This window comes from Seriola dumerili, unplaced genomic scaffold (genome assembly GCF_002260705.1).
Source record: "Seriola dumerili isolate Sdu_G_001 unplaced genomic scaffold, Sdu_1.0 BDQW01000301.1, whole genome shotgun sequence".
Classification (NCBI taxonomy): Eukaryota; Metazoa; Chordata; class Actinopteri; order Carangiformes; family Carangidae; genus Seriola; species Seriola dumerili.
In genome coordinates this window covers 1,645,840-1,658,795 of record NW_019174556.1, presented here as the reverse complement: position 1 = coordinate 1,658,795, position 12,956 = coordinate 1,645,840, and the positions used below count along the sequence as shown (strand labels likewise).

General features: G+C 38.5%; 1 protein-coding gene across 1 annotated transcript; it reads right to left on the bottom strand.

Moving 5' to 3' along the window:
- Window positions 1-2,433: 2,433 nt before the first annotated feature.
- LOC111231418 (choline transporter-like protein 1) lies at window positions 2,434-11,013 on the bottom strand. Its single transcript, XM_022758499.1, has 16 exons — window positions 10,743-11,013; window positions 10,408-10,494; window positions 9,314-9,456; window positions 8,095-8,231; window positions 7,797-7,890; window positions 7,171-7,340; window positions 6,431-6,520; window positions 6,134-6,276; window positions 5,776-5,962; window positions 4,675-4,843; window positions 4,406-4,562; window positions 4,192-4,275; window positions 3,956-4,093; window positions 3,591-3,827; window positions 3,109-3,183; window positions 2,434-2,933 (listed from the first exon to the last, which is right to left on the bottom strand). Exons 1-16 carry the CDS (start codon window positions 10,764-10,766, stop codon window positions 2,910-2,912), a joined length of 1,959 nt encoding a protein of 652 aa, XP_022614220.1. The 5' UTR covers window positions 10,767-11,013; the 3' UTR covers window positions 2,434-2,909.
- Window positions 11,014-12,956: the final 1,943 nt, after the last annotated feature.

Sequence of the window (12,956 nt, the reverse complement as noted above, 5' to 3'; positions counted from 1 at the left end):
AGAGGACCCCTAAAATCCCCTAAAGACCAGAACATCCTGAGGGCCCACTAGAAACCTTCTGAAGGACTTCCATGACCTCTTTAAAAAACACTGAAACCTCCAAGACTCCTGGAACATTCTGAAGGACTCATTGACCACTAAACCTATCAAATCTACACGTAGAACTTTCTCAATGATCATTAGAACCTCCAAAAGACCCCTAAAAACTCCTAGCGGACTTCTAGAGCATCCTCATTGACCACTACAAACTCCTAAAGGACCACTAGATCCTTTTTAACGACTAAAACCATCCATAGAGCCTCTTCAATGACCACTTAAACCTTCTAAATAACACAACCTAAAGGACCTCTAGAACCTTCCCATCGAACACTAAAACGTCTTAAACAATCCCAAGAACCTCCTCAATAACCACTAAAGCCTCATGAAGGACCCCTAGAACCTTCTTTATATTCTGTAAATAATTCACTGATGTGGTGTCTTAGTAAGCCTCAAGCCAGGTTGTTCCTTTAATTTGTCACCTGTCTGTGTGTAAAAAATGTTATAGAGGATGTGCCTTTCATAAGAAGTGAAAAGTGACTGATTTGGCTCATTAAACTCCAGCCATTAATTCGCAAATGTCTGAGTCTGGCCGCTTTGCTCACAATTTCTGAGTTTTATGGAGGCAGACAGCAGTGCGCAGAGAGAGCTTTCCCATCAATAACCTCTAACTGCTTAGTGGCTTGATTCTTTCCTGGTCAATAGTGGATTGGAAAGGAACAGGAGGGGTTGAGGCAGTAATCTGTACATTAGTAGATTGAGGAGTCACTCATGGGAAAACAGATTTATGTCAGGCCAGTCTAACTCCATGTTGATCATAAACATTTCTAATCTACAAGGTGACTTTAGTAATTTACCTGTAAATTTCATACATTCTAGATACTGTATTTACTTCAGAATGTGTTTACATAGTACTCTTCAACATCTACAAAAAAATCCCAATTGCGTATGTACATGGATTTAAAATATGTGGTGAAAAATAAATACATAGATACCTACAAAAAGATTTGGGTCAGTTGTAACAATACACATACACTTCATCTACCAGTCAAAAGTTTTAGATGTTCATTTTCCAGCTTCTATTTAAATTTACATGATTCAATGACTCAGTGTTTATCAAATTAAAGCACTGAACAAATAAAACAAGATTTTAAAAACAAGGAATAATTTAAGCTTCTTATTTAAACAAATTTTTTTATCAAATTTTTGACTTATCCAGCAGCTGAACACACTCATGGTGTTCTTTCTACAATTGAAATCAAATTCTATTATTTCACAAACCTGCTGCACTTACAGTTTGCTTTGCTTTCACCTTCTAAGTGAGTTCATCCAAAACCAGCTCCATGGGGTGAACTTAAAGGCTTCATTTTCTTCCACTCAAACTCAAACAAAAGTTAACTACCGGTGATGTCATTCAGGGTTTGTCTTTTCGAAATCAAATCAAAATCAAGTCATGAAATATGGAAAGATGTCCAAAAAGTGATGACAAATCAAAATGTCAACCCAATTTATTTATAAGTGGATTCAGAGAACCCTGACCCTATAATTCCTGGTATGAGGTTGTAATATAATTTTGTTTTCATTGTTTTTGAAGGGCATGACATCTGTAGTGCATACACAGTGGAAATGTCAGTCATTTTATGAGATTTGCTGCCCTCAGGTGGTTGAAGTAACTCCTTACAGCTGATTATTTGGAGCAAAGTTGCTCTCTTTTTGTTAATGCCAGCGCTTCATTGTGCAACAGTTTTTCTCAATGAATTCAGTCAGCACACTGTAATCTCTAATTATAATACGTTATATTTTGTGTTAGAGTTGAACTCAGCCTAGAATTAAAAAACAGTTAATTTTGCTGAACAGACTGAAATGTCTTGGGCTGCAGTTTGGGACTGTCAACTGTACTTTTTCACACAAGTTAAAAATCCTTTCCATGGAATTCTATTTCAGCATATGTTAGTCTCCTACACAAGTGATATTATACAAGTATTATACAAGTATATTATATAATTTTACATTTTATGGCAGTAAATGCTGAGATTTTGGAGCAAGGACTCCTACAAACACTCTTTTGTTGAACACGCTAAACTCAAAATATTTAATTCGGGTTCCATTTGTGTATCAATTATATGTTGCACAATATTCTCACTTACTGTGCAGCTTCTTGCAATGAAGATAATGACAAATTTAACATTGTGATTATTTTTAAATGAACTTGCTTCCCCCTGCTGGCTAGAAGTGGGTGATGTAATATGGAGGGATTTCATAGTCACATCAAGGTAGAGATTCAAAGATATGACCTGCAGTAGACTGTGGCTGGAGAGGAAACACTAGATCGTGTTTGATCTATTCTCTGCAGGGTTTTATCAATGTGAACAAAAGATCAAACAATAAAACGCTGTGTTCTATTTAAGTATAAAATTTAATAAGTAATAAACAACTTCAACAGCCTTAACAAAACATAGTTATCCATTTCAAAATGTACACTGAGCCATTCAAACTACAGCTAACACTGTTAAAAGAAGAAAACCAAACATGTTAAACCATGTTAAACCATTTATATTATTATTTAAAAGGGAAAACTCAATAAAAGGGAAAACTCAGGTAGGAAAAAGGTGAATCTGTTGCATCCATGTTATTAATGAAACAAAACAAAAACAAAGATAACCTATTGCTATACAACTATTAGTGTCTAATTTTAATTTGCAATCCCTTGCTCAAAAATAAACAATAAAACTTGATGCCTCTTTCATAAAAGCTATGTAACGTTTCTATATAAAAAGGTATTGTTATTTTACTGATGTCCCTGGAGTGAAATGCTGGTAAACTCTGAGTTAAGCTTTATTTTTAGTGGTTTTGGCAATCTCTCTGGCACTTGGTCAAGCTACAGTCCCCCCACGTGCCTGCAAGAGAAAAAAGAGAAGTATTTTAATCACTTTGTCGTCATCTGATTCTCATTCATTCTCATAACAGATCTGTATTTTCACTGCATTTCACAACTTTGTTCTTTATTTACAACTGAACTGACACAGCTTACATCCAGTATACTGATAACACCACAAAGATAGTCCAACTCACCATGGACTTCATTTCCCGTCCATCTCCATCATCTGGCTTGTACCAACCCATTTTCTTACTGTTCTCAACAAATTCCTGGGAGGGAAAACAGAGTTATTTCACTTTCTCTTCTTGGATATTGTTCAGAAAAAAAAAAAAAAAAAAAAAAAAAATTTGAAAGAGGCTTGAGGGAAAAATCCTCCTACAAGTTCACAAATGTCCAAGAAATGAAAATGGCCATTAGGAATTGATTTCACCCTGTCCCATTTTTTTCCTGAGTTGCCAAATTTTCATACGATTTTAATCAAAATGCCTGCCACGGTTACTGTACATGATTCACTGAGAGCCTATGACCACAACACAATGGTAAAATGCTAATGTTACGAAAACCACTGGGCCACAGTAAATAAATAAAAACATCCAATACTCCAAAGGCACATAAGAAATGCTTTAAAAAAAAACAAGCAATAACAAAAACCGCCCTATACATGCTTTCCTCTCACCATTAAGGCCTTGTCCATGTAGTACTGCCGTCCAGGGCTGCCATCATTATACTTTGTGTCCACAGCAAAGCAGAGGAAGAGGACGTCAACCACATTCTCAAACACAGAAAGGAAGCAGTGGGCCACCAGGAAGGCAAACAGACAGACGATGAGGAGAGGCAGCACCCACACGGTGTAGTCCCTCTGGTAGTTCAGAGCCAGGACGCCAGCAAAAGCGGTACAGGAGACTATAAGCACCTGAGAGCGCAGATTAAAGGCTGGTTAGAAAACACTAAGGTGTGTTTGGTTTGAGGGAGTATCTCATGTGAAAAACTCCAAAGTTGTTTCAATGTGCAGTTGCAGCAGAATAAGTGTCTGCATGGTACCTTTCCCATGAAGAGGACAAAGTCGCCCACAGTGTTTATGGCGGCCACTCGGAGGGCATTCTCCACCAGGATAAGGAAAGCGTCACGGGCTGAGGTGCAGAAGTTTGTGCTGTTGATGGCTGTCGCAGTGTAAGCATTCTGAAATGATATGATATGGCCATGTTTACAATAGATGCTTGGGATTTTATATATAGTGTATGCTGGATTTTCTTCTTCCCCAACCTGAGATTACTTACTTGATTCAAGTATGCTAGACACTTCTCCAGACACCACAAACAGCACACACAAGCTTTCAGCATGCAACGAGCACAGGCATTTTCCTATGAGAAAAGGAGAAATTTACAGGTTATGTCAACAACACATGACAAATGACAGAAATGGTCGCTTACTGGCTTGATGTGAGTGTAATGGAGTTCCCAATTAACTCATAATAATGATTTCACAGCTCACCTTTCCTTTGAGTTGGCTGTGGATGTATGTTAGGATGAGACGAGGGATCTTAACAAGTGTGATGATGAAGGAGCCTTTGGCCAGAGTACCCAGGTGGTAGCGGATGGTACGTGCCATAGAAGACAGGATGGGAGTCACTGGCATCTGGGACTTATTTCTTCAGTTAATCAGATACAGGGAGATGACATAATTGAAAAAAAACTAAAAACTGAATCATCAGATTAATATGACACTAAAACACAAATCATTTTCTGTTACTTTTTTTGCACCTTGTGAAATAGTAGGTGACCACAGCTCCAGCGATGGTCATCTGCTGGAAGGCAAGAATGAACTCACTGATCCAGATGAGACCCACAGCGTGGTACCACACCAAGTACTGAAGAGGTCCTTGCATGTGGTATTCAACCGCACCTGTAGAGTTGTTCTTTATTGGTGTCCCTGTGAGGAGAATACAAGTGTGAGTTTGAGTTTCTAAAATATGTCCCTCTGAATTTGCTTGATATTTTTAACCATTCTACCTGGAAACAAATGCAATAAATTGTACTTGACTGACTTTTACTTGTAATTCATAAATATCTGCATCAAGCATCTCAGCTCACAACTTTTTCACCACTGTTTTTCATGAATTCAAAACTCTTCTCTGTCATTTGGTAATGTTGTGACCACTGACCCTCATTTCCTGCTGTTTCTCAACTGGCAACCCAACAACTCTATTAGTAGTAGTCTTCATAGTAACATTATGCAACAACTTCTTCTTCACACTTGTGAAGGGACGGAGTTTAAGAGAAAATTTGATATAACTAATCAAACCAACAGAAATGAATTGGGAAAGTTTTATTGTATATTTATAATACAAAGCTCACTGTGAGTCTGTAATTTATAATTTCACTGCATCTGAAGTTGTAAACATTAATGTTTACCTATTCCCATACTTACTACAATATAACAGAAAGAATAGTTAACATGGAGGAAGACAGTGTGTGGTTTTGACTTCACTTGTGCTGGCCTGTTGTTTTAAATACCACTTAGACAGAAATAAAAATCAACTGTAGAAAAAAGAGAAGTGGGAGATGAAGAGAGAAGTGGTTCTTTGACTCCATCCTCCCACATCACGAGACTGGCACAAGATTCCAGATGTGGGAGTTTAGTCATGCCACAAAACCAAGACAAAATGTCACAAGTAACAAACTTAATATTCTACTTGTTTAGGAAAGGCTATCACTAACACATCTAATGCTAGAAACTAGTCTGTGTGCTGCACTGACATTAAAAATGTATTTGAAGCAAGGATGCACCAACAAAAGCATTCTGAATTGTGAATGCAGTTTTGAATCTGACAAACATCTATATAAACAAGCCTCTGTCCTAACCTGCAGTCCCGAGGAAGAGAAGCACAGCGATCCAGTAGACCCAAAAGAGCATGAGGCAGATGAAGGTCCAGAATGGCTGCAGGACCAGCAGGGGAAGATGGATGAACACTTTACCCGCCACATGGAACAGGGAGATAGTGAGGGCCACACGCTTCCTCAGGAAGAACATCACCAGCAGGAGAACTACCTAAAAGATTATAACAAGAAGTTTCTAGTAATGTATTACAATCATTCAATGGAGCTGTGGAGTAAGATGATTACATTTAAACAAGTAGATCTTTTCTGTCATATCAGGAAAGTCTTGTACAAGAAGTCCCAAATAAACACACACACACAGTACCTGTGCACTCATACATACCGTGAAAATTGTAGCACCGATCGCATACACAAGCAGGGCCTTGACATTGTCTGAGGCCACTTCTTTCCCAAATGCTGATGTGGTGTTATTTTCAAGGGCAATCCTGTGGTCAGCGTACAGCCACCAGAGGACACCTGTCCCAGCTGCAAAAGATCAGAGCAGATACTGTTGTCTTGTATCACCATGATGTAATTAAGAGTGTTTGAATAAAACCTGAACATATTCAGAAGATGTCAAAATGAATTACATGGCTACGAGTGCTAAAAACCATACAGACTTGTTGCTGTTGAAAGTTACCTATAGAGCCGATGATTACCAGAACTGTGAGAATCCACACTAGCACTTTAGAGATGTAACGAATGACAACCATCATGATCAGGGACAGAACTGCATCAGAGGAAAAAAACAAACAAAACACAGAGCATCATATGAGTTTATCAAACACTGCTAACATGGAAAAAGTTGTATCAAGCTGCATCAACATGCTGATTCAATGGTATCTGTTCATTGTAAGGTTTGATAAAACAATGCTTTATATGCAACATATAAATAAAATTTATTCAAATAGTATAAGCGGTAGTGCTTCATTTAAATAGTACACCATGAAGTTCGGAATGAAAAGAGCCCAAACATCCCATGAAGGGAAAGACTGTCCTATTATAAATCACGCAGCCTTGACAGATAACAAAGATAAAATATTTAGATCAAAGGTGTCTAAAACTGACATAAGATCACTTTTGTCTTTTTTGCTGTACCAATGGGAGGGGATAGAGCAGACCATAAATTAATGCCTGTGGTCTGAACTTCAATAATACAATGGTGTAACCACTCAGACATTTCCTGTTATTATTTTGACAAAAATAGCCTCTCTTCCGACAGTTGCCTTCCTACTGAGTCCTACTCAGCAATTACAGCAGTGCTCTGGGAGCAGCAGAAAAAATAACATAGCAGTATTTTCTCATGGGATAAAAGCAATTCATTATTCACCAAAGATATCAACATGCACATGGTAAGGCAGCTGTAACCATGAGTTGTACCTAAAGCCAGAAGACAAAGGCCCATGATGATCTCCTTGCTGGCCATCACCCCAGCAATGACCCGGCGCAGCACAGTGTTGTCACTGACGAATGTGATGAATCCCTGGGCAAATTCAGCATAGCAGCCGATATCCACAGGAATACAGCGGTGTAATAGCGGGATGGCCTTACTGCAAACATGAAAAACAGGGGTTCATTTATTTTTGCTCAACTGTTCTTGAAGCAGAGGTCTATTGACAGCGGCAAACTATCTATATACTGTATATTTTCGTTATGTATTTGGTCCTTTCTGGTCCTGGAACGTGTATAAATAATGACTGAATAAATAGACTTGTAGACTTGTAAGTAAAATGATAAAAAAAAAAAGGGAAATAAAGCAAGGCTACAAGGATAGCAGTTTCCCCTATTAACACCAGAGACACGAACATCTCTGTCAGTTGCCGCCCTGGTTCAAACATATTGTTCCCAAATCAGCTTCACTAAACCCTTGACAAGCTCTTAACGGATGTTCCCCTTTCCAGGACATAACAACGATAGCATTACAAACAGGGGAGAAAAACTGGTGAAGTAACTGTCTTGTGTATGAGCTAACATTTTATTAAAAGCTAAAGGATATTGTTGTTTACCTTTGTGAAACAGGAAGTTTGGGACATTTAGTATATCTCTCTGAATGGCTTGTGTATCTTGTAGGAGTAATATCATAGGAACAGAGATGAGAGCCTAAAAACAGGAGAACCAAAAATTAGATTACATGTTCAGTTTCATTAAAATATTTTAAAATCTATCTGCAAACAGTTATGATGGTAGTCAATGTATACCCCATTTATGTCCAACATTTATTATAAAGACACAGAAATATGAGTAAACTGAAAGTCTCAGTTAATACACTGGACCAGGTTTTCTCTAAAATATTTTTTTTCTCACCATTATTTAGAGCAAACTTCTTTAAGTCGTTGTAGGTCTGCAGTTCAGTAGCAGGGCATTTGGAGACACACAGGGCAATGGACTTGATCCTCCTGTTTATGAGGTCAAGGTTGCAAGGCTCTAGAAAAAAGACATACCTGAGAAGAAGAAAAATGTAATTTAAGGTTTATTAACTGTTCAGTATAAACGTGCTGCCACAAATGTCAGTATATCTTGTTATATTACTATGCCAGTTTGGGACTGTTCTGTCTGGCCAGAAAATGAAAGATGTTGACATTTGCTACACTGTCACACAGATGCTCCTTTGTAGCCAAAACGCCTTTTATTCAAAGCCTCCACGGGCAATCAGCCCATCAATAAAGCATGACCCATTGTTTCAGTAAAACTGGGCTTGCAGGCTGCATGCTGATGGAAATCTACTGCCCAAAAACCGGGAATACAATCAAAGACTCCTCACATAAATAATGACAAGGAGAATTTGTGACATTTCTCTCCAGATGATGAGTGTATCACATTGACCTAGAGAGAAATTATAAAGAGAGAGATATGCTCTTAAACTGTGCAACTCATTCAAATTTAGCTGCGTTGGTGATATGAATCTGCATCAACCTCCTGAGTGATAACATCTTATTGCCTTCAATTTATAAAAATTACATTGCTCGAACAGACCGAGCACCAGACTCTCCCGGATGGAGAAAACACTGAGAATTTTTCCTGACATGTTACCACACAACTTTTGTGTAAAAGTGAATTATTGCACTGCTATTTGGCACATATAAGTTTCAGGTAAATAAATGTAAATAGGTCATGGGTCGGGACAGCTCAACCTTGTCAACCATGGAAGCCAGAACAGGAGGTAAACTTAATTGTTTACAAATGCAGCAACCACTTGTTTGTGGCAAATTAGATTAGGATTACCTGATGCAATCCTTGCATGCACACAAGTAATGTTGAATGGCCTCTTCTGTGCCACTAACACTCAACTACAGGGGGCAAAAGAAGTCTCAACATATCCACTTGAATGTACAGAATCAATAACTGAATAATCTTGCACTGTTATCAATTTAAACAGGAAATCAGAGCAGATTAAAGTACCAGTATATAAGAGCCAGCAGGGATTTGATGCATTACATATTTTCTTATTCTATAATTAAGATTAATATGATGTAAATTCACCCCTATGTCACATATTAAGTAATTTGTAAATAATCTGACTAACTTGTTTTCTGTCATGTCCCGGCCACTGAGGGGTACACCTTCGATTTTGGTGTTATTGTGACCGCAGGTGTTGCCATAACTGTCATATCCTGAGATAAGTCTGGAGGCAGCTCCTGTGGCAATGGGGTAGCCACAAATACACCCCTGCAGATGACACAGATCAGAGTAGATAATGTTAACTATCTGCATGAAATATAAAGATTAACTTCATTAGTAAGCAGACAGCACCATGAACTCACCTTTCATACATTTAATAGTTTTGATGACAAAATCTAAAATCAAATCCTGTTATTGTACACCTACAGTAACTAAAACTAATACAGTCTTGTCCAACAGTCCTGCAATAAATCCTACCTTTGCGATGGTTATAATGTTCAGTTATTGTTGAAATTGAATCAGAAATATGTTTATTCAACTTTGTAATCACTCTGAAGGTTGTACCTCGCAGTGCTACTGCACTGTATTGTGTTATTCTGAGTACAACACAGTGCAGAATTCACCAATACCGCAAACTACACCCCCCAAAATGACCATGAAATTGAATCAGGTTGTCTCTGAATCACTTTCAACCAAACCTGAATTTACTGCTGGACTGTTATGCAAAGGTTACCTATTTGCATTAAAGGGCCAATTCACTGATCTCTAACTTTATTGGTAAGCATTCATGGATTCATCAGTATCTACTATAAGCATGTAAGAGACAGACATGCATAAATACACACACTGCCCTTCAATCGAGAAACAGTCCTGCAATAAATCCTTGAAGTGTTGATTCTACTTTATGTTCATTTTGAAGACTGCAGTTTGTGGTGCTATTGAATTGTATTGGGTTATACTGAGTGTAATGTATTACAATTCAAGCCTCATTGATATAAATGGGGTGGGCTAAAAGTTAGAAACACCTCAGTGAAAGGCAATACAATTCCACAACTACACAGCATGCTCTAAAAATGACCATGAAGTTGAATCAACACCTCTCTAAAACAGTTTTAACATTAAACGATCATTACAACTTTCATGAAGGTACTATTTAATGCAGGGCTGATATATTAGATTGCGTCCAATATAAATACTCTTATTCAACTGAAGACTTACCATTCCTATACAAAACAGTATGAATATGATGAGCCATGGGATGTCCGTGCAGCTGCGATCCTCCAGCGGTTTCCAGTCACGTTTACTCTGCCAAGGCATAAATAACAGACAGGAGCGGTTACCCTTGATTCTGTTTATGTTGGGACTGCGCTGCAGTAGCGACCCTGCTGCTCCAACATCAGCTGACAAAAAACAAGCTATTGCGTTGTTGCTGTAAAACAGGCGGCTGCTCTTGCTGAAGAAGAAGTGACGTTAACGTTGCACACGATGAGTAAAGCCTTGTTTTGAAGTTTTAAAGTAGCCATAACTTCAATCGTGTTTCTTTTCTAACTTACCTCTCTGCTGCCACAACATCCCATTGTGAACTACGAGAACACTACAACTTCAGCTAACCCGAAACAAAACTTTAAATGGCTTTTCTTCGGTCAAACTTTTTCAGCTCATGTCCTTTTTCTTTTCTCTTTCCCTTTATCTTCTTTGTTTTTCCCTATGACCGGTGCCAGAACACAAATATACACTTTTATTTGTGCTTCGTTCATTCCATCGAAAAACGCCCATTTGTGAATGTCCCTGGTTAAGAGCTACAGGTAAACACGGAAGGAGTCAAATTTCCCATGCTGCCTTCATAGGTACTCAGAAAAATCCGTCTTAAGCGAAAAATCTTACTTGGGTGAAGAAACAGCATGACCCGAGCTGCAACTTTAGCAGATGTTGAATCATAATGCGGGAAAAAAATTATCATCGAAGTCTCTCTTCTTCATGATGCTTGGAACAACCTACCTATCAGGTACACTGAAACACGGTACGCAAGTGTACCTGGGAGAATTGGTGCTATTTTAAAAGCAAAAGGTGGTCAGGTGGTGTCTTTGTTTGATTCAGAAAAAATGTTACATATAGTGAACATATAGGATTTAGAAAGTTACAATGTTTAGTGAAAGCAGCACAGCGCTGGGTTCACAGTTGGGACACACGTGAAGAATTTGGCGCCGTTTGCTGGAGTAAAGCAGTAACTGTACACTGTGTTGGATGAATACAATTAATAGTTGTTGGCAGGCTTGTCTCTTAATGGCATAAAATCAAACTAAAAAGACTGTGAAAGCTTAATTGACTAAAATTAGCCGTTCAGGAGGAATTGACGGTTTGCTAACTGTGCCACCTTGCGGCTGCCATATTTAACCCACAAAGGTGAGTAATGAGAACTTTCAGACTCATACTCTGGTTAGTCCAGAAACAGTTTGTTAACTGTTAACTATTCCCATTTCTTCATGTACAGTTTGGCTGTTCTCATTGGGAAGTCTAAAATTTGAGACTGCTTCTCCTGGTCCATGCTGTGTTAGCAGTTAAATAAGTTTCACATTGAGGTGGCTGCATATCTTCTTAGTTTTCAACGTGTTAAAATGGCTGACAATATTCTCTATCTTTATATACAGTAACTCCCTACATTGATAAATATGAGATTTTGTCGCCCCTGTCAGTCTGTTTCAGGTTATTACAACTCGTTTCTTCCATCTAATGCTAACTTGTTTATACTGTATATTACAGGCAGTCCCATGTGGCCCTGCTGCCAGGGGACTACAGGACTTCAACTTGCCCAGACACACTTGAGTGGGGATGTATGCTGAAGGACCATCTCCTCAGTCATCCTGCAACTTAACTACATGTGGTAGGAGCATCTCAGATTTAAAAGTCCAAGCAAAAGCAAAGACTAGTTATTTAAATTTGCCCTGTTTCTATAGTGCAATTTTGTATCTCTGTAAAACTGGCCCCTTGTGCATTATTTGTATTTTAGGAATAGAGGTTTTTGCACTGATAGCCTCGACTTGAGTGTTTTCTTTTCAATTTGCAATTCATGGCTCATAACTTGACTCAAATGTTTGAGGTAGCATCTTTTCAAGGAGATATCACCCCTGCCTGTAGTTTTTCAAGAGGTTTCTGCTCCTCATAGCGAAGGTTTCCTGACCTGTAGACTTCCTGAGTGGGCTGGAATGCCTAACAGTTTCCTGCAGAAGAGGTGACTTGCTTTTTATTCTCCTCCAGCTCTTATTGCACTATAAATGTTTCTTCTGCATTGCATAGAAGACTGTGAGGGAAGGTAAATATTTAACTGTGGCAAAGTCATCCACTTTTTACTCTATGAAGGCACACTTATATAGTTGTGCTTTTGAAGGTGCGGCCCGGACTGATGCATAATTTCTGCAGCTTTCAACCTTATACATAATATTTTTTTTAAACATTGTATTCCAGACAGACACACATGCACCTGATTAAAGCTATTATTGTGTCAGTATAGGTTAAAAGCAAAATTTAGAGGAAGGAAATACAGATCTTGCAGGACCAGAGCATATGATGAGCAGCTGATTGTGTCCGTATGTGAGAGAACAAGCACAGATGTTGGGAGGTTACATTTGGAACCAAAATGCAAACCAACATGGAGTGGAAACATAACTTGTTGAGAGGTCCCTCTCATCAAATGATGAAACAGCTCCTGGCCCTGCATCTCCTGACTCTTGGTCTCAAGTATGTCCTGCTGATGCTGCTGTGGCAACGGT

Bases quoted from the DNA above. Each gene is read 5' to 3' on its own strand.
- LOC111231418 (XM_022758499.1), bottom strand. From the start codon at position 10,766: ATGGGATGTTGTGGCAGCAGAGAG. The intron at 9,457-10,407 runs GTAAGTCTTCAG...TGTCATCTGCAG, and splicing joins TACTGTTTTGTATAGGAATG to GGGTGTATTTGTGGCTACCC. The intron at 3,828-3,955 runs GTACCATGCAGA...CTGCGCTCTCAG, and splicing joins TTGTCCTCTTCATGGGAAAG to GTGCTTATAGTCTCCTGTAC.